Source organism: Micropterus salmoides, unplaced genomic scaffold (assembly GCF_014851395.1).
Source record: "Micropterus salmoides isolate LMB-PRFRI ecotype aquatic unplaced genomic scaffold, ASM1485139v1 Ms_hic_scaffold_21, whole genome shotgun sequence".
NCBI classification, from domain to species: Eukaryota; Metazoa; Chordata; class Actinopteri; order Centrarchiformes; family Centrarchidae; genus Micropterus; species Micropterus salmoides.
The window spans coordinates 15,018,371-15,040,358 of record NW_024041262.1 but is presented as its reverse complement, the minus strand read 5'-3'; the positions used below and the strand labels follow the sequence as shown (position 1 = coordinate 15,040,358).

At 39.3% G+C, this 21,988-nt stretch overlaps 1 protein-coding gene across 1 annotated transcript; it reads left to right on the top strand.

The window, feature by feature from the left end:
• Positions 1 to 298: 298 nt before the first annotated feature.
• nhlrc2 (NHL repeat containing 2) lies at positions 299 to 20,695 on the top strand. Its single transcript, XM_038735238.1, has 12 exons — positions 299 to 489; positions 2,320 to 2,472; positions 6,333 to 6,382; positions 6,902 to 7,307; positions 8,258 to 8,379; positions 8,482 to 8,611; positions 11,092 to 11,185; positions 11,445 to 11,676; positions 14,124 to 14,246; positions 14,454 to 14,663; positions 14,900 to 15,113; positions 18,477 to 20,695. The coding sequence occupies exons 1-12, from the start codon at positions 327 to 329 to the stop codon at positions 18,737 to 18,739; spliced, it is 2,160 nt and encodes a 719-aa protein (XP_038591166.1). The 5' UTR covers positions 299 to 326; the 3' UTR covers positions 18,740 to 20,695.
• Positions 20,696 to 21,988: the final 1,293 nt, after the last annotated feature.

Sequence of the window (21,988 nt, the reverse complement as noted above, 5' to 3'; positions counted from 1 at the left end):
TGTAGTAAAGACAAGTTAGAGAAACAAAGCAGCACATTCCACAGATTCTGCTGAACTGATTTACTCAATCCTTCAATTAAAGACTGGGAAATTTACAATACCTTTACTGATCATTTATTCAGTGAAATTAAACATAAATTCTGGAGGGTAAAAAAACTTCTGGTGAATAATATTTTTTATTGTTGTGTCGAAATCAGCGGTATGAATCTCTGTTGAGTTTATCTAACCGGCTTGTTCTGTACGTGCTGCGTCCTCGAACGCGCTTCGCTATTGGTTAACCCCATCGAGGCCCCGCCCAGTCAGAACTGGCTTCTTGTCAGGAGAAAATGGCGTCCCAGTGCAGCCTCTCTACAATATTTTCTTACCAAAGCAAGCTAGATTGCGCCTTAGAAGAAACTACGACACAACAAGAGAAAGAAAATCTTGTCTACCAGTATTTGAAAAAACTAGACGAGAGAGAGGACCTGAAGATACCTGATTTCCAGACAGGTTAGACCTTGTTAGAGCTCTAGCTCGCTTTGCACTGTGTCTCTCTCCATAGCGATTGTTTTAACTCACAGTTTGAGTTGAGTTGCTGTCTTCTCGAGGAATTAAAATACTTTTCAAAAGCCAACAAGACGTGTGTGTGTTTCTCACAGTATCACATGCCTTTTAGGTACATTAGTTAGATAACGTTATGGTAACTAACGTTATCCCCAAACCAGCAGATGAGACAGTCAGTCAGAGAGAAGTAGCAGCAAAGACTAACTTCACACAAACTTCGATGCGGTAGTTTTTTTTTTGTTGTTTTTTTAAGTGCAATGCTTCCTGTGGTGTGTTTTGTTGAAACAGTCCATCCGTTCTACACACAACTGTTTTTAGCAGGCGTATATTTCCTCTGTCCAAGTTATACTTTCTTTAGTTTTGCTTTTATAACAGTGAGTACGGCATAATCAGACAGCCCCAATTTCAAAGCAAGAGAGAATATTTGGTTATTTAGCTCTTTTCTGTCTTTGTTTATGTCCTTTTACAGGGCAGACCCCTTCTTTCTGAGTGGTTTGTCTGTCAGCAAGGACCGCTGAAGAATAAGAAAAACATGTCAGTTGTCTTTTTTTTTTATCTGCTGTAACTGCACCAAATACTACGAATAATGTTGGCTCATGATTGAGAAATGAAAAGTGTTGCCAAATAAGTAAGAAACAATCAATTGCTTTTGGTGGCAAGTAGAAGAACGTGATTGTACAGGTATGCAGCATGTTGGCAATATCTCATCACTCCAGTAGATGGGGATCTATCTCAAAGGCGTTGCTCACCCTGAAGTTTAAAGAAAGAATAAGCATCCAATGCCCTTGCAAAATTATGGTTGTTCATATAATTTGCATTTTTATCAGTATAACTGTATATTTGACCCATTCATTTCAGGATTTTCCTTAAATGTGTCCAGTTCCCTTTTGCAAAGTCAAAGAGACTTTTAAGATTTATAATATAAACAATATATAACCATTTAAATGTACAATACATTAATTTTCCTTGGTGCCATACTCTCTTTTTCAGGTAGACCTTAAATGAATACCAGCCTTGTTTTAGGCCACACAAATAAGGAAGGGGTTTTGAGATCATCTGGCCAAGTATTACCCTATTTACACATTAAACCTGAGTGAAGCACTTGCACATGGTACATGGACTGTTCTGCGTACCAAAAAAAAAAGACCTGTAAATGTTGAGACTTTGAAATCAGGAGGGATATTTCTTATTTCTCCTATCCGGACTATGCTTGCATCATTCTTAAAGCTGAAAAAAATGCTCTAACCTTTATTTAACCAGGTCAAGTGCTACCAAGATTAAGAATCTTTCAGCAAAGATTGCAGCAAAATAAGTAAAACAAGTAAAAAGGCAGTAAAAATATTCAGAACAAATAACAGGAATGCTGTTTAACGGTAGAGTAATATTTCCAAGTGCTTCATGCTGGAGCTTGGTGCTCAGTACACTGTAAAATATGAAAGTAAATGTATTAATCAAGCTCATATGAGTTAAGCGTGACAAACGTTATCGGAAGCAATCTAGAGTGCATGTGAGGAAAGAGTGAACATATCAGACACAATCTAGATCTACAGAAATTAATTCATGGCGTTTAATAGCTTCATAACACTTCTGAAGCTGTGAGCAGTTCAAAGTCATTGCTTTGATCTGTCAACTTTTATTCCCAAGTGACATACACATAGAATCGGTGCAGACAGATATACCACGTACAGTGATGGGCAGTGTAAAGTGTTTGCGTAGACTGTGACTAAACATAATTACAAAGATGACAGCATCATTTTCCACTCTGATTTGCTCCAGGCTTGGAATGGCTGAACACGGAGGGGCCTCTGTCTTTGAACAAGGAGCTGGCTGGTAAAGTGGTGCTGCTGGACTTCTTCACCTACTGCTGCATCAACTGCATGCACATCCTCCCTGACCTGCACCAGTTGGAGAAGAAGCACTCTGTCAAAGGTATTGACTTACATTAGCTTTAAAGCAGGAGTCAACATGGCTGTCTTGATCCCAAATGAGTATGGGGAAAATAGGACAATCTCCCCATAGTGTGCTCCCTAAGTAGACTTCTGATCACCCTCCCACCAACACAATTAAGCCCATAATGAAGGATGTGTCAATGAATGAATAAGTTAAATTATGATAAGGAGCAATGATTTGATATTCATGTGAAGTCTGTTGTGAAACGCTTGTTCAGGATGTGTGTCCTCTGTTTATTTGGGTTTGGTTTCTCACACGCTCCGTTGTGCACATTTTTCAAGAAACTTCACCTGACGGCTATATTAAAATCCAACACGGTAAAATTTAATTGTCAAATGGGTGTATAATTCTTCTTATCAAGCACACTATGCCGGTCAGTTAGTGGACTGGCTTGTATCTATGACAGTCATTGGCAGATTGAAATTAAAAGATAAGGCTGACAGTCGTATTTTTTCTCTTTATTCTCAACAAATTCAATGAGAAGAACAAAACCAACGAAGCATTTTCCCGTCCATCCCTATCCTGTCTACGACACTCAAGCACATTTTCTTTAAAGACTCAGTAACTTCATAAGATAACAGCTGGGCCCTGTAGATTTGAGCAAATGTTATACATACATGGGTAAATTGTGTATTTGTTGGGGACCATTTTTTGCTGCAGATTAATACACGTTTAACACTATAGTGAATATTTACAACATCAAGACAGATATGTGGGATTGACTCAAAATATGCTAGACTGTACATATTCACGGTAATGCAGGAACATGTCGATCAGTGGAACAGTATGTCTTATTGATGTGTTTTTAAAGGGGAACGTTTTTGTTATTTAATTTTATACATCAGCTTGTTTGAAAACAGTTGTATGAAGCCTTTTTAGGCTTCAAAGGGAGCTACACAAAATTTGCTAAATTGCCTCAATAAATGTCACTTGAGTCAATGTCCGTTGGGGCTGAAAACTCTGGAGGTGCGGAGTGAAGAAGTGAGCCATCTCCTCATCTCTGCTTGAGGCTACATTGGCCACTGCTGGCATAACACACCAGAATTTCCATTTGAATTGTCGGCAGTCGAGCTGCATTGTGGGTAATGTATGCAACTGTCACACTCTGCCTGTCTGCCATGCCATGTTTTGCACTTTTGTGTTTAGTTAGCGTTATTTTGGTCTGATGGGTTTTGGGGGTCTGTCTTGTCTGTCGTCTAGTAACCCTAGCCCTGCTTGTTAGTCCCTGGTGTTTCTGTCTTGTCTTTGTCGGGTCATTGTTTATTGTTACCCAGTGGTACAGTTTGTTCTCGTGTCTTCAGCCTTACTCACCGTGTCTCCCTGTTACCCTGCTTATTTTTGGATTCTGGTTTTCACCCTTTTGGATTTCTGTTGGACAGCCTTTGTTTTTGGACTCAGTAAATCAGCCACTCTGTAAGTGTGCTCGCCTTTTGTTGTATTAAAACCCTTCTGAACTGTTCCTGCTGGCTTTCGTGTCCTGCATTTGGGTCCTCCAACCTACTACCTGCTTCACCACACACAAATCCGTGACAGGAATAGGTTTTGGCAAGGAAGAATAATGTGTGGAAATAGATTATTCGGCAGTATCAATCTTTATCTTTTTAACTGTCCATTATGAGTCCAAGAATAATGTTACAGAAGTGCAATGCTAAGTCAGTGGATTACTCTTTTAATAGTTTTTGGAGAACAATGGAGGAAAAATCTTATATTAGACTTTCACTGCAAAGGCAGTCCATTTTGGAATGTAATGGGATGTGTTATCATAAGAAAAATATTGAATATTGCTAGCCTTATAAGCTAAAACATTTTTCACATAGGAATGAATGTTATTACGGACATCATGTGAGTTAAATTAAGTAAAGTATTTTTTTCAGTCCCTTTTCCTCAACAAAATACATATCTTAACAGAAAAATTAAGTGTTGATTTGTTTGTGGTTCAAATAAATTAAATCAAAACATTCACTGAACATTTATTGAACATTTGTTATATTGTTGTTGAGGAAAATAATGTCACGATTATTAACATTATTGTTGCCCAGCCCTACTTTCACAACTCATAGTAAAACTGTGCCCAGTGTCTGTAAACAAAATAATGATTAGTTCCTGTCCAGTGCTTGTTAAATCATGGCTATAGTTTGCTGTGGGCCAATTCAGTCTAACATTTCATTTGCTCTGCACGCTGAATGGGTGGAATGTAAAGTAAAGTACATAAGGTAGGCGAGACAAAATGGTGATTAATAGTACAAGTTTCAGTTAAGTGACATTTGTCCCTTGCCAAATCATTAAAAATGAAATACTTAAAAGCAGCATTTCTTTATCTATTCCTTAAAGTCAGACTTTAGGTACTGTGGGCCTCGCAGGAGGCAGCAGCCTGGCACACCTTACTTGGGGGAACACAGTTACCAAATTATGTGTCGTGATGCATCACGGGAGAATGTGTAAATTCACTGGGGCAGAGATACTGTAGGACATCCACTCTACTTCTCCCCTCTTTTTTTCAAAGTACATGAGGGCCCTTATCTCCACTGTGAAGAGACAGTAACTAAAAATAATTCCAAGCTGCAGTGTCAGTGAGTATGGGGCCCATAATTGTGAACTGCTGCACTTCACTGTATGGCTCTTTATATAGCCAGTCCTTGTATAGCATAGTCACATCCGACTGACTCTGGCATCCTGATTGCCCTTCAAGGGATCATCTTAGGAAGCTTGAAATTGAGTTGAGAACTAGGCAGAACACACATACTGCAGTGGTGCCACCACATATTATCGCACTTGCCTTATCTTTGGCAGTGCTATGAGTACATTCTGTTTGCTGCTCTGGTCAGTGAGGTGTGGGAGACACCCTGTCCAGTCACTCCCACAGTCCATCCCCCCACCCACCCATTGTCACTGCAATCTGTGCTGGTACTACACTGCTTGGCAGAGGCCACGGATGACGAAATCCACTGCAGATAGTGAGTTTGAGGGATTGGAATTGTGTGGGGTTTTTTTTATGTCTGCTCGGGGCGGCTCAGTGATGTGAGTTGTTGTGGTGGTTCTGTTTACATACAGTATTGTCGAAGGAATGATACGAGCACAAACGTGACATGTTTCAATAGAGAGTAGGTGAGGGAACAGGAAGGAAACTTATCAAGATATCTCCCATGCAAGGCCACTTCTGGACAAACTTTAGTACCACAAAAGAGTCTGTTCAGAAGAGCTTCACAAACATGTATTTTCCACAGTTTTAGGCCATTCTGTTGCATAACATTTGAACATCCGCTGGCCTTGTTGAAAGTCACAAATTGCTCTCATTGTTTATGTAACTAGCATAGTGTTACTAGTCTTTGATGACTACTGAGAAATGACTGAGATAAACTTTTACTGCCTCGTGGCAGTAAAACATTTCCTGGAACCTCACTGAGACATTATATTGTCCTGCAGGGTCACCGACATGATAACAAAACAACACCCTTGGAGTTGTCGTTTGAAAATCGCATCGGTTTCCCTTTTTCCGCCCAATTGTCTTTTAACGTGTGATGTTTGTGTCTTTATGAACTTGTTATTGATCGGGCTTATGTTAATTTGTTGACACACTGGTCTAGAGAAAAGGTTTTCTTGGGATTATTAAACGTACATGAGCTCCAACCATTAATGAATCTTCCAGTTACTCTGACACTCTGTTTCATATTCATATTTAGCTTTTTTGTGATGGAGCAAAGCTCAAAAGCATAAATATGTCCTGAAACGGCTAGTTTTGACTGCGAGCACAGTTAAGTCATACTACACTTACTGTACTGTTATGTTTGGCTGTTTAATATTTGATCTTTGTGTCTCTCTCTGTTTAATCTCGCTCTCAGATGGATTGGTTGTTGTTGGTGTACACTCGGCTAAATTCCCCAATGAAAAGGTAAGTGATTTCATTGTTCATCATCATTTTTAGCTTTGGGTAGGCTGGTTTGTTTGTGCTTTCTTTCTGCATTTTTATAACTGCAAAGTATCAACAAATACAGTATATATAATTTGGACGACACTGTTAAATGAGTATTACGCAAGACAGTCCTTCCTAAGGACAGGCAAGTACTACAATTATAATCTGTTAATCCTGTCAGTTATTTATAAGCAAGCATGTAAGACATTGCTTGGTTCCAGCTTCTAGTTTGTGATGTTTTGATGCATTTCTTTTCATATAAGAGAGGTAGGTAGAGATAAGAGATTAGGTCAAACAAGCATTTTGAAGATGTCACCTTGCGTTCTTGGAAACTTTTTTCATACATAAAAACAAAACTATTCATTGAATAATTGAGAAATTAATTCAATTTATCAATCAATAACAATTTATTAAATAAAATATATTAAAGAATAGCTCTCGCATTTGGCAGCAGATTCACAGCTCTTTACTCAATTGTTTGTCACCAACCCTTCAAAGGTTGTGGACAACGTTTGCAGCGCTGTGCTCCGCTATGACATCCGCCATCCAGTGGTGAATGACAGTGAGGCACGCCTCTGGCATGAACTGGAGGTGTCCTGCTGGCCCACGCTGGTCTTATTGGGCCCACGTGGCAACCTGCTCTTCTCGCTGGTGGGTGAAGGCCACCGCGACAGGCTGATGCTTTTTACGGACAGCGCCCTACGTTACTATGGGGAGCAGGGTCTTCTGAAGACGCACACGGTGGGGATCAAGCTGTACCGAGACTCCCTGCCACCCAGCGCCCTGTCTTTTCCTGGTAAGGTGGCCATAGACAACAGCAAGAAAAGACTGGCCATCGCAGACACTGGGCATCACCGAATTCTGGTGGTGTCCAAGACTGGGCAGCTGTTACATGTCATAGGAGGTAAGAAGTCAGAAAGGTGGTAAAATTGCATAGATGTCTGGGTGGGTTTGGTTGGACCTCAAGGTGTCCCTAGTATCATTTTCGTGCTGCTAGATTTAATTAGCAGAATTTCTGAGTTGGTATTTGATGAAATAAATGAGTTGTGGACAAACATCTTTTTTGCTTTGTAATAATTACAGTCTGTACCAATTAAACAACAATATTTGAGAATTACAGATATTTTTAGATTACTAATATGCCTCAAAAGCCCTCAGAGGAGCCACATGGTAGTCTGTCCCCAGACCAACAGATAGGTTGGCAACAGCAGGGACTACTACACACTGAGAACTGGCACTGACCTTGGAGCAGGCAAAATGAGAGAGGCACAGACCAAAAATGCAGCATTATTTGTATTTGTAGATTTTTATTATTTTTCAGCAATTTAAGATTGCCAAACAAATCTTACATATGGTATTTTGGACAAATTCTTGTTCTGTCTGTATGGACTAACAGTGAGCGGTGGTCCAGAAGGTTGTGTATTGTGTTTGAAGTAGATCACACCTTCCTGATCAAATGTGTTACGTGCAGTGTAAGCACATAAGATTAAATAGACCACAGTCACAAATTTAAATAATTAATCCATTCAAGAAATTAAAGGCCACCTGTGTTTCAGCCAAGTACTGTACATCTCCACCTAATTAGGAATCATCTTTTCATAAAATCTTTTTCTCCCCCTCCTGCTGAATGTTTTGGCAGGGAAGATAAAAATGCCTAAATCCAACTCTTTTGTTAACATGTTTCCATGTTGTGCACATGTCTCACTCCTTTCATCTTGGCAGAAGAGTCGGGTAAAGAGCATTGGTGCATTTAGTATGGGGGGAAAAGAGGATTAAACTTCTGGGCTTAATATGTCGTGTAAGTGTGGTATTGTAGCCCGCAGGGAAGCATAATTTTCATCACTTCTGTCCCAGGACCTGAAAGCGGGAGACAAGATGGTGACTTGTCCGAAGCTTCCTTTAACTCCCCTCAAGGTGTGGCCATTAAAGGGGACACGGTGTACGTGGCCGACACACAAAACCACCTGATCCGAAAGGTAGCAGGCCAAAACTATCTTCTAAAAATAGCAGCTTTTAAAATAAAATGTTATGTCTCTTGATGTCTATCTGTACATTTACTGCCGTCTGTGTTTTTTCAGATTGACCTGTTAGAGGGAAGAGTCAGCACTCTAGCCGGAGTAGGTGCTCAAGGTACAGACAGAGTGGGCGGGGCCATGGGCCCTCAGCAGCCTATCAGCTCTCCTTGGGATGTGACTCTTGGCACTGTGGGTGAGTCTTGTGGTCAAGCTGGAACTTGAAGGTCAATATTTACCACGTTTTATTGACGGAGGTCTGGCTGGACATTATCAGGTTGAGGTGGAGGTGAACAAAATTGAAGTGTATGCATCTCATCCCCTTTAAAACGACTGGGGTGAGAATTCCGGTGTGATCACACCTTGGAAGGGATTGTTTAGCATTAGAACTTGTTGGCGTAGCAAGTGTAATATACGTCCAAACTGCTGACCCCTGGTTTTTAGCTCCCGCTATGCTATGTGAGAGTGCACCAAAAACATAAACAAATCTTTACATTGAAGATTTTCTTGAATAAAACAAAATTGCATTGTAAACACACAAAATATTATTTTATATATACATATTTATTTATTTATTTATTTATTTATTTATTTATTTATTTATATAGCGCCTTTCACGAGACCCAAGGACGCTTTACACATAATTGCAGAAACAGAGCAATAAAAAGTCATTCAGTCCTTCATAATTGTTTTACCGCACAAAGTTGGATCAAGTGCTATTATTATTGTAGTATTAACTCATGAACCTGATAGCAAACAAATCGCACATAATATTTGGGGGTCCTCAGAGGTGGGTCGAAAATTGAATGGGCTAATTAAGATATAGGAAGATACTCTTTTGTAGGATCTAATTCGTGGGGGACACACAATTAAGCTCCTTGCCAAAATCCACATTTGTAGTTCTGCTGAAACATTTTGAGAACAACAATCAATAATAAGTTGAACCTACGTGAGTCACAAACTTCTGTAAACTACCTGACAAAGTTGTTTATATTCTCACAAAGTAATCTAAGACTTCCGCTTCAAAGTTCAATCCCTCTAAAAGCTCTGCTTTAATTATTTTGCCTTGGGCATTCAGATTTTCTCTATTCTTAATTTTTTTTAATTATTTGCCACATGGTGCCTTTTTTATCAAAGCAGAAAGCTTTTTTTAACTCAACTTTTGAATCATCTTCTTTGAAAGGCTGGAATCATTTTTAAATGTTAAATACGAGGTTATTATGTCCTGCTTTAGCCTCCTTTATATTTTGGTCATCAAGACATTTTAAGTTGAATATTTTATCAAAATGTGTATTTATTTCTTTGCATTCCTGACTTTAGGAATGCAATACAAGCCCTTAAGTTGTTTATTTGCTTAACTATGTCAAAATATAGTATTTAAAATGATAAAGGATTTCAAACAAACATTTACTTTAGATTATTATGTCATCTGTTTTTCTTGCCTCAGGTCAACACTGTTTACTATAAGCGCTTCTTCAAGCATGTGGTGTAGTAAGTAAAGTAGAATGTAAAGTAAAATGTAAGCCCCTGCCATTGTGTGCTTACTTAAATCAAACAAAAGAGGAAAGTTTACGCCTGGACAGAGTTGTTTATTCTCCCTGTGTGTGATGCAGTCAGTTTACATTTTAGAGGTGTGGTGATTGAATGGTTAACCATAGTAATATGAATTTAAACAACTAATTCTAGAAATTTTAGGGCCGTTATTTTGGCCATTGCATACAGCTTCTAAGAGTTAATCAGTCTTAGTCACATTTTCTGCGCAGGTTGATGGGTGACACAACATGCTGGTTTTCACATCCCCACATGGTCTGAGGATGTGGCATCAGACCTTTAACTCCAATAACAATGTCCTCTGAAAGAGCATCCAAACACTTCCTGCATATTCATGATTTATTCCGCATGTATGAATAATTAAATTGACCAAATCAAAAGGACAGTACATCTCTTGAACTGTAAAGTCACATGGTGCAGTTGTCAAATGTCCCTGACAGTCCACCAGATGTGATGAAGGAGGGGTGAGCTGTGTGCTGCATTAAAAATACAACTGAGGCACTGTATGTGTATCCATCATCATGAAGTATTGTCTCTGCTGAGTGCATCTGAGGGGGGCATATGGTCTTTGTCAAACAGGCTGCCATCACTTAAAACTGCATAGCTGCATTTCTGACCCTCCAAACAGTCACAGCTTTTTAAATTATTAGATCAGTAGAGATGTTTATTTGTTTGGGGGTGGTGATGGCGCATTAGATAAGACACATCCCTTTGGTGTGAGAGACACGGGTTCAATCCCCCACTGTGACCCATCTACCATTGTGTCCCTGAGCAAGACACTTAACCCCTAGTTGCTCCAGAGGCGTGTGACCTCTGACATGTAAGTCGCTTTGGATAAAAGTGTCAGCTAAAAATTAGTAAATGAAATATCTAACTGTCTAAAATAATGGGTATATTTCATTAATTAGCCGTTTATTTATAAGAAGATCCAATTTTTTCGTAGCTCAAAGTAAACTTCACAAACGCATTGGAAAAGAGCTTTCTCCTTTAGGACAAACATTAGCACCACTGCTGGATGACTGCTAGACAGTCGAAAGCAGTCACATGACAAGTTTCCTGCTTCTCAACTCAAAGACTATGTATTTTGTATGTGTGTATGTATGTGCGTTTCATTTGCATGTGTAGGCGGTGTTGAAGATAACGTATTGTGGATAGCCATGGCAGGGACCCACCAGATCTGGGCTTTGTTCCTAGCAGATGGGAAACTGCCCAAAGGAAGGTGAGAGACTAGTGCATGGCCACTTGGCAGCAGCCACCCTTTAAAGGCGCTATAATAACTCAGTTCTAAGAATAAAATGAATTAAAAGCAAATGAAAAATCTGCCTACTACCCTACATGACTTGTTTTATCACCGGAAATCAGTGACAAAAATTATGTAATGTCATCACGAGAAATAATCAAAGTTTAGCATCATCAAAGAAGCCTTGTCTGTAATAAACAAATAGTGTGATTCCCTGCTTTATTTGAACTGTTGACAGTGAGTCCAAGGCAGGCATGTGCGTGCGATGGGCTGGCAGTGGCAGTGAGGAGAACCGAAACAACGCCTACCCCCACAAGGCAGGCTTTGCACAGCCTTCAGGCCTGGCTTTAGCCCCCGAGGAGCCCTGGAGCTGCCTGTATGTGGCAGATAGTGAAAGCAGCACCATCCGCATGCTGGGGCTGAAGGACGGAGCCGTCAAGTCGCTGGTCGGGGGAGAGAGAGACCCAATGGTGGGTGTGCAACTGGTGATGGATGGATGATTAAATGGTGGACAGGCCTTTTAACATTATTTCCTACTTTTTCTTTCTTCTACTATGTACCTTTTAATTTATTTAGTTATTACATTTATCATTATGCTGGTTGGGTGGTTTATGACAAATTAATTTTAAACAAACCAGCCACAGAGAACATGCTTTAATGAAGTTTCCGTCTTTGGTTAATTTAAAGTCCATAAATTACTTCATACATGGTTAGGGTTTTTTTTGTCCATTGTAATCTTTCTGTAAAAGGAGAATTTCTTATCTAATAATAGTGCAGTCCAGTGCAATAATATAATTAGACAGTGCAGTGAGCAGCACCTTGAAAAGAAAGTAGAGGAAATTTAAAGTCCACTCCCAAAGCTGTCTGCAGTAAGCAAAAAACCTCTTGTGCAGTACCTTCAATGATAATATGTCCTGTGCCTGGCTCTGGCACCATACATCAACAGCAAACACACTGTAAAACCTGCACATTAATCTACCACATTTCCCGCCATAGAAAATACTTAGGACAATTCTGAAGAAAAATGCTTTGGATAACTCCTAGGAAATCACACGGTTTCAGGATTGTTTCTCTATAGATAGAAAGTATTGATTTTTAAAAAAAAGCCACAAATAAACACAGCCTCTGTTGTTTGTTGCTGAAGCAAAGACCGAAACCAATTTCTGGTAGTACTTTCATGTCCTCGCAGCCGTTATGCTGTAGTAGTAAGTTTTTTTTCCTGCCACACTGGTATATTTTTGGAAAGTCCCAAGAGCTCGAAAGCTTGTAGTCACCCATAAGAAAGGGGAGTAATTAACTGAAGAGTCATAAACAACATAGTAGTGAGTCAGCAAAAAGCATTTATATATAGACTGCTGCCCATATACATTTAAGCTAAGACAATGAAATATAAAACAGGTTTAAAGCTGTTACAAGTAAATGTGCATCTGAGGTCATTTTTGTACTTTAATTGTCAGTGCATTTGCATTAGTATATGTTGTGTCTGGCCAATACTTAATCATTCCCCAGTTACTTGAATTTGTTTGGTCTCTTTCTGAGCTGTTGTAAATCTTCTTGAGTCCTCTTCTTTGTCAAAACCTCTGTTCCAAACAACCTCTTCATTTTGAGTTTTCTGGAATGCTTGGGAATTTAATTATTTCATTTGCTGACAGTGTTGTAGCAAAGACCAGGGATCATGAATTGTTATAGTCAGATAAGCTTTATCCACTGTACAGTACAGTGTTTTAAGTATTTAAAGGAATACTTGGACAATTTGGGGAAATACACTTGTTCACTTTCTCATAATAATTGGATGAGAATATTGATACCACAATCAAAATTGTACACTAAATATGAAGTGATTTTACCGGGGTTCCCATTTTTTTTGTGTTGAAGCTTAAACTTTTAAAATGCCTGTATTTTTCAAAGGAACAGGAACAGGTATGTGTGTATGGACAATGTGTTCAGTACTTCCTCCGCATGCTTTTTCTCACCATTCTTTAGCCTTAGTTTGAGTACTTCCTTCACACTGCAAAAATCATTTCTACTAACAGCTGCATCACAATCTGAAACAGAGGTCACACTCCTGCGGTGTAGATGATCATTTGAGCACAAGCGAACCCACCGGCGTTTGGAATGACTCTGCTTGTGTAATAACACATTTTCCCAAAGATTGGATTTTCTTTTTCAGCCGGCATTGTTGAGTGAACTCCGGCAGCTGTGGAGAGTCAGTGAGCTGTAGAGAATCATGAGACTTTTTTATGAGATTGTTATCTCGTTTTCTTTGTTTATTGAGCTGAGTGATACAGAATGAAAAGCTATTTATTTAAATTTTCTTCAATTTCTCAGAAATTGGCTCTTGATAGGGTGTCATAGTAATGTATCTGCTTGGGGTCATGTTGGTCTGGAAAAATCTGTAGCACTAAGTGCTTTTATTACTTAATATGCTTTTTGTCACTAAGAGAAAAACTATGAAGAATTGTCTTTTTAAAACAATTTCTTCGACATAATTAATAAACAAATGTTCCACTTTGTTGTAGTGTTTTAATGATATTTATCATTAATGTTGTTGTACTTTTCTTCAAAACTTCTCAGAAACTTCTCAAGGATGACTTCTCTAACTATTTTTGGCACAGTAACTAATGCAATTTAAAGACATTGTCATCTTTCTGGTGTTTCTTTCAAATGTGGCATATTAATTCTTATGTTACTGTTCTCCGAGTGTTCTCCAAACGAAAACTAATCATTTACATAACCTGGGAAAGGCTTCAGTTTGCATTTTCTGAAGAAAGTCTCAATGGTTAAAACGCCTCCCTTTCCTCTTTTCTACATGAACTTGAGGGTTAGACATAGGTGTCACAAGTTGCAGTTTGGGCATTTTTACGTTTTTTTTATCTTCAATTGATCTTTTCTGAACGTGTCTTTTTCTTTGAAACAGAACCTATTTGCTTTCGGGGATGTAGACGAGAAAGGGGTTGGCGCCAAACTGCAGCATCCTCTTGGTGTTGCCTGGGCTCCTGAACAAAGTCTGCTCTATGTGGCCGACTCCTACAACCACAAGGTAACTGTTGCATGTCACATGGCTGTAGTTCAAAGCTGTAGTATGCTCTCACTTGATACTTCTGTCTCTGTAATGGGTTCTGTGAGTTGGTTGTTGAGTGGATACAAAGTGTGTATCTCCTTTTGATCTACAACCATATAGGGAACACGAAGGACCTAGACCTAGTAATTCTGGTTTTGATTTTTGTCCAATTGTGATTATGTTCAGATCAAAGTGGTGGATCCAAAGACAAAGCAGTGTAGCACATTAGCAGGGAATGGAGAGGCCGGAGAATCTCTGCGCCCTGAATTTAACGAATCCTGCTTCAATGAACCTGGAGGAATCTGTGTTGGCGACAGCGGCAAGCTTCTCTACGTGGCTGATACCAACAACCACCAAGTCAAAGTGCTGGACCTGGCCACCAAGACTGTCTCACTGGTCAGACCTGTGTGTGTGTGTGTGTGTGTGTGTGTGTGTGTGAGAGAGAGAAACTTACTTCCAACCTTGAGAAGGCACTTTACATTTTGTCCACGTGTGTGTGTCATTAATCTTTGCTAAAAGCTTTTGTACTGTAAGAGTTTGGAGAAAAGGTTACAAAGAAAGGATATTGTAAGGGTTGATGGCTTTCTCCTTGCGTCTCTTTAATCCAAACATCCAATCTCTCCTCTGTCCAGTTCCCTATCTCCATGGAGTGCACGGACTCAGTCCCTTCAAAGCCCTCGGGTCCTGCCAAAGCCCCCACACTGCCTAAATCAGCTGCCAGGAAAGAAATGCTACCAGTGGCGGTGTCGGCAGGCCAGACTCTCGTCATGTCACTCACCCTGTCGCTTCCAGAAGGAAGCAAACTCACTGAAGAGGCCCCTAGCTGCTGGGCTCTCTCAGCTGAGGGTGAGACAAAGTTCAATGATTGTTGTGAAAAATGTTTTATTCAGATTTAGTACATTTGACTTCAGACTCATTGCTACGCCTGTAAAGTTTTCTGTTCTTGCATGGCACACACGTTGTTTATAGTGATAACAGTAGCAGATTTAACACATGAAATTATTGTTTTTGAAACAATGGGTCTTTCACACTGAAACCACAGGTGTTGCTAGCATATTTTATAGTAGCTGGCTAACTTAGCTTGCTAAAAAGCCTAAGCTTCATGAGTTGGTTGAAAACTACCAGGACTACATACATGACATCATGCTAAAACGTGGAGGTTATCTGTGTACATGGAAATGAAGGAACGCCATTGGTTTTGTATTGCCCTGCAAAGCTTAGTACCAGTATTACAGACAGAATGGTACAAAAAAGAAAATATTAAATAATTTCAGTTAACTAAGTTAAGGCTACTTTAGCATTACTACAGTATGTAGTCAGCTAGTTAGCTGGTCATGCTAAAGTTGGCAGTTTATAATAAAGCAGGCAAACACACCAATTAATCCATTACCTACACTTGAGTTTTTGGTTTTGTAAAGGCAAAGGGGAAAAAAACATAAAAGCAAACTCTTTGCATACATGACACATCATACTACATATTGGAAAACCAAAAGTCTGACTGAGCTGCTGTGCCTTGTTAAGCTTGCTAAGCTATGACTGGACTATGGCTGTTCGGGGGAGGGGTTTAGTGAACAGTCAGTTCTGAAAAGACAACAGTATATGACAAACTTGACAGATATATAATAATAACAATTCATATTTAGGACAGGCCCTGCTATTGTTTTCAATAGGTTTTAAAAGTAAAGCTTATTTTTTTTACTTGTCAGGGTTGCAATCCAAACTTGTTCTCTACATTTATAATGACTCTGGATGTGAGCCTCTCAGCCTTTCCTCCTTTATTGGTATGTGATCCATGAGTCTGTCAAAAAATAATGGAAGTGAATGATGCTTAACCTTCATTCTTACAGCAAGCAGATTCTCACTGCCGAACCATGCCAGGGAGTAATAATTCTCAGTTAGGGACTGTTTTTTTTAAAGCACCAATTCACAAATTTAATATACAGTGGGTACGGAAAGTATTCAGACCCCTTTAAATTTTTCACTCTTTGTTTCATTGCAGCCATTTTCCAAAAATCAAAAAAGTTCATTTTATTTCTCAGTAATGTACACTCAGCACCCCATCTTGACAGAAAAAAACAGAAATGTAGAAATTTTTGCAAATTTGTTAAAGAAAAACTGAAATATCACATGGTCATAAGTATTCAGACCCTTTGCCGTGACACTCATATTTAACTCAGGTGCTGTCTATTTCTTCTGATCATCCTTGAGATGGTTCTACACCTTCATTTGAGTCTATCTGTGTTTGATTATACTGATTGGACTTGATTAGGAAAGCCACACACCTGTCTATATAAGACCTTACAGCTCACAGTGCATGTCAGAGCAAATGAGAATCATGAGGTCAAAGGAACTGCCTGAAGAGCTCAGAGACAGAATTGTGGCAAGGCACAGATCTGGCCAAGGTTACAAAAAAATTTCTGCTGCACTTAAGGTTCCTAAGAGCACAGTGGCCTCCATAATCCTCAAATGGAAGACGTTTGGGACGACCAGAACCCTTCCTAGAGCTGGCCGTCCGGCCAAACTGAGCTATCGGGGGAGAAGAGCCTTGGTGAGAGAGGTAAAGAAGAACCCAAAGGTCACTGTGGCTGAGCTCCAGAGATGCAGTCGGGAGATGGGAGAAAGTTGTAGTAAGTCAACCATCACTGCAGCAATCCACCAGTCGGGGCTTTATGGCAGAGTGGCCCGACGGAAGCCTCTCCTCAGTGCAAGACACATGAAAGCCCGCAAGGAGTTTGCTAAAAAACACCTGAAGGACTCCAAGATGGTGATAAATAAGATCCTCTGGTCTGATGAGACCAAGATAGAACTTTTTGGCCTTAATTCTAAGCGGTATGTGTGGAGAAAACCAGGCACTGCTCATCACCTGTCCAATACAGTCTCAACAGTGAAGCATGGTGGTGGCAGCATCATGCTGTGGGGGTGTTTTTCAGCTGCAGGGACAGGACGACTGGTTGCAATCGAGGGAAAGATGAATGCTTTCCGTACCCACTGTATGATTTTAACAGCTTAATACTATTCAAAATGCTGTGTTCACTGTTCTCAAATTGTAATCAACAGTAGTCTGACCCTAGGATAAAGTGTGAAGTGATTTGAGATATCATGTGGCTGATGGTCCATTCATTACGTTTGAAACAAAAGTGTTTCCATCATTCTGAGCGATGCAGCTTGCAGTCAGAGATATCAGCAGGCTATTTTTAGAACCTTTCGATAAGACGACATGCCTTGGTTCACATAATTAGCTACCGGGCTATGTTACGTGATCCTCCGCTGTCCGATTATACCCAGTCTAGACTTGTGCTGATCGGATCAGGGCAGAGGCAGGAATTTTAATGGATCATGTTAGAAGTGTACGGCAGATTTAAATTGTTTTTAGTGGCTTTTTAGAAATGGCTTCCCTGGGACCTCATCACCATCCGCTTCGTTCATCACCACTGGTGTGGATTTGATGGTCTCTCTGGCATAATATTTTCTCACACTTGAAGTTCTGGCCTTTTCTTTAGATGTGTAGTTGTTTCTAAAAATATCCCTTGTGTTTCACTAAAATCATGTCCTCACCCTCACGCCTTCTGGTTCATTTGGCTTTATATTGCAAAGGACTCCATTTAGCAGTGCTTTGTAACACTCAGACTCAGGGTGCACTTACACACTTGTACATAAATTTAGATGCCTGAAAGACATTTTCATACAGACACATCTGCCCTTTCCAAACATGGCATATTATGACTGATCTGAGTCCATGCTGAGGACAGATTTTCTTTTTAGCCATGCTAGTACTGTGTCTCTGGGGAGGACAACATCCGTCGGTCGGTAGGTCAGTCAATCGGTCGTCAACATTTGGATGGATTTGGATTTTTTACAGGCAGTCTTCATCCCCAGAGAGTCCCGTCCTAATGACTTTGGTGACTTTTCATCTAGCGCCACCAGAAGGCTGACATTTGACTTTGTCCAATACTTTCGTTTAGGACCAAATTCCTGCAAAACTAATGACATTCCCATCACTTTCATCTACTTTTGCTAAAGTTTTGTGCTAAATAGCAGGCATGCTAACGTGCTTTGTGAATCACATCATTACAAGAGCATTAGCATTATTTAGCTGTAGTTGTGGGCAAAGACTATATCTGTTACTTTATTAGCCAGATTGTATAAGACTACTGGTTTTGTCTGTTTGATAGCGTTAGGACTACAAAATTCTGTTTCCTGTTTTTACAGGTAACGAGTGGCTGCTGGAAAGTCCGGTGGTTACTGGTGATATCGTGGATCTGTCAAAGCCACTCTCCATTTCAACCAAACTTCCAGCTGTTATAAAGGACTTAAACAGCAACCCAGGCCTCACCTTGGGTGTATGGGTGTACTATTGTCTGGAAACAGGTAAAGCCTGTATGATGAAAGCAGTCTCCTTCACCCAGCCTCTTCAAATAAGTGCCAGTCCTGGTGAGGAAGAGGTCACTGTTGCATTGGCTCATGCCTTCTAATACCCCTTACCTGTCTTAAGTTCTGGATGAAGAAAGAAAACATGGATTGTTTTTGACTGTCACTTTAGACAAAAAAAATGCAATTCATACAAATCGGATTTTCAGGGGAATTTCATTTCAAACTACTCAGAAGCCCCCTCAACAAAACATAATGCATCAGGGCTGTAATGTTCTTGACTGTGTGTGACAGTTAGGAATGCAAATAGTTACATCCCCAGGCATCTTATAAAGGCTGTACAGAAAACACAACTGCAGCCTAAAAATCAATATGATATATATAGTATATAAGTATATAGCAACAGATTGCTGTTAAGGACAGGCTGTACTGACTGTAAGAAAACCATTTTTTCCGCTCAAAGTTACCTTCTCATTTACAAAATAGTGTTGCAGGACTAAATTAATGCAGAAAATAAAAGATATACTGTGGATTTAATGAGAAATTGGCAGGTGGTGATGATGGTGCTGGTGATGGACAGATTTCTGATTTTGAAAAATTAGAAGCCTTCTGCTCTTCTCACTAAAATTAAGGCAGCTTTTTCGTTCACTCCCATGAGAAATTTACACAGTAGACATGAAAAAGAGAGAGAGAAAAGTTTAATGGAGCTGATATGTGGTTTAGACTCCGACAAAGACGTTTTATTCTGCCTTCACTTGCACAAGCGTCACTTTTGAATGCTAATATCGAGTTACTGCCAGATTCTCAAAAATATGATATTGAAATCCTTTCATGGTGATTATTAGGATAAAAAAAGTCTCAACGCGTTCCTTTAATTTCAGTCTAGGGAGAGAAGAAGTAGGTGGAAAATGACAGGAATAAAACATTTGAGAGGTTGATATGAATTATGCAGACACATTTTTATTAGCATTCATATATTAGAAATGTCCAGCTACAGAGTATTAATTCACACCTTTGTACTTTAAAAAAAATAATATATTTCCGTGTGTGTGGTTGCTTTAGTGTACAGTCAGCATGGATGGTGCCTTCAGGTACACTAATCAAGCTTTCATAAATATTTGTCTGCATGTGTGTCACCACAGGCCGAGTAGTTTTAAGTTGTTTACAGTCTCGAAAAGGCTATGCTTAATAGCTTAAAGCCTTTCTCTGTGTCTCTGCTCCCTGTATGACTGATTATACTTCTATTATGATTATTCATGACACAAGGAGCCCTTTTGATTTAGACCATGAAATATTGCTTTAATCTAAGGAGTGAATAAAGTGCCTGTTGTTGATAAGCAACCTCGTGTTAACTGATGACACCGACTGACTGCTGCTTGTGCGCTGTGAGGGACATTGTGTTAAGAAAACAAAGTCTTATTAAAATCTCCCTACCAAGCATTTACACGCTTTGTCTCTAGATGAAGAGATGCTCTAATAATGCATTACTGTAATACTTGTGTAATATAATATGATAATGTGGACATTGTTGTTGTCATTTTCCCTTATTACAGCTGTCAGACATGGGCCTGAGAGTGTTTTGGTTGTCATCGCCATCATATCTCCCAACATAATTGTGAATGTACGACTGCTTTTTATTTGGTTTGGATCACTCGGCCCAAGTGCCTTGAAGACAGGTGTTACTGTATCGATGACACTTTAACTGTATCAAAAGCAATATAACAGTATATTTCTGTAATGGGAGAAATGTTTTATTCCCAAAAGTTATTCATTTCAAATGAGCTGCAAAGGTTTTGCCGGTGTGTTTTCCCAGCCCTGTTATCCCTCTGGCATTTTTCTAATGAACGGTAATGAGCTTGAGTGGCTGCCTTTGGGCATTAAGTTCCCAATATTGTTTGCCAGCTCTCACTTGATTTCTTCTCACGGTACCACCTTTTCAGGCACATTTTGGCATGCTTTTTTTCTTCAGGGGGGGGGCCTTGTTAATACGTCTGCTTCTTATTGCTGCACTTTAAGATGCAACAGAGCAAGAGGGACTAATAAAACATTTGCTTTATCTAGTCTGGTTTGTGTGTTTGCTCTGAAGGTTATGTTTCATTGCTTCGTATTCCCTTTTCTATATTTCCAGATTTGAAAAATCTATAGCATAACTACACTTACTACATTAATAAATTGAAAGACTTCAGCTCTGCTATGTGAGATATTATCAAATGCTTCAGCTAGCTCCCTCATAAATGTGTTGCAATACCAGGTTATCTTTGAGGTGACCTCAGAGGTCAGAGCTCCTGTTCATAACACGCAGTAAATACCTCTCATTTATTGCAGCACTTTTACCATAAGCCCTAATTTTTGCACATCAGTATTAAAGTAATGACCATTCTAGCTTAGTTTTTTGTCATAAAAAAGTCATACACAATAGCCTCATAGAAGCAAGTCTGTATGTTTACAATTGTGTAAAGAAAATCTGACTCGCGTGGGTTTCTCAGTCTGCTAAGAGTAATATTTGTCATAAATACTCTTAAGTGGTGGAAGAGATACTCAGATAAGTAAAAATAGCAATTCCACCAGTAAAGTTATGTAAGTATTATCAGCTGTCCTATGAGTACGACATATCTCTTAACTAGTCACTTTTTCATGAGATTAGAAAAAAGTCATGATGATGCATTTTTTCAGTGGCATTTTAAATAGTTTATTTAGCTTAAGAAATAGAAACATTTAATCCTTCAGTTCATCAGAAAAGTTCAAATACACCAAATTTAGAAATACATGTGTTTTCACTTGACTGGAATGGGATGAAACATTGTAAGCTGAAAAGCAACTAAAGCCGTCAGACAAATGTAGGGAAGTAAAAAGTACAATATTTGCCTCTGAGGATATAGTGAAGAAAAAGTATAAAGAAGCATAAAATGGAAACACTCAAGTAAAATACAAGTACCACATATTTGTACTTAAGTATAGTACCTGAGTAAATGTACATAGTTACATTCCACTAGACAATGATGTTTTTATCACATAAAACGTTCAGATTGTGAGGTATCATAAACATTATAGCCTGTAGGAACGTTGGGTCAGACAGGTGTTTTTAAGTAGTGGTTATTCAAATTTTTCCAGAGAGCACACAGTAATTTAATGTCTAAGGTTTTGGTGAAGCAGACCCTTTGTCAGCACATGAAACATGCCAGATACACACCAGAGAAATTCCTCAATTATAAGTAAATACACCTGAGATGATAGACAACAGTGGACTTCAAAGGTAAGGCTGGTGCTGTTCTATATTTACTTTGACTGTCAACAAACCAAAGATTAAACTTGTTTTTCTGGTCTGACTTGACCCACCCTTTAAAAACATGTCA

What these genes read in the sequence shown, in the direction of transcription:
- nhlrc2 (XM_038735238.1), top strand. Translation starts at nt 327, where the DNA reads ATGGCGTCCCAGTGCAGCCTCTCTACAATATTTTCTTACCAAAGCAAG. An exon ending in GCTGTTACATGTCATAGGAG is followed by an intron (nt 7,308 to 8,257) that starts GTAAGAAGTCAG and finishes CTTCTGTCCCAG; the next exon opens with GACCTGAAAGCGGGAGACAA. An exon ending in CCGACTCCTACAACCACAAG is followed by an intron (nt 14,247 to 14,453) that starts GTAACTGTTGCA and finishes GATTATGTTCAG; the next exon opens with ATCAAAGTGGTGGATCCAAA.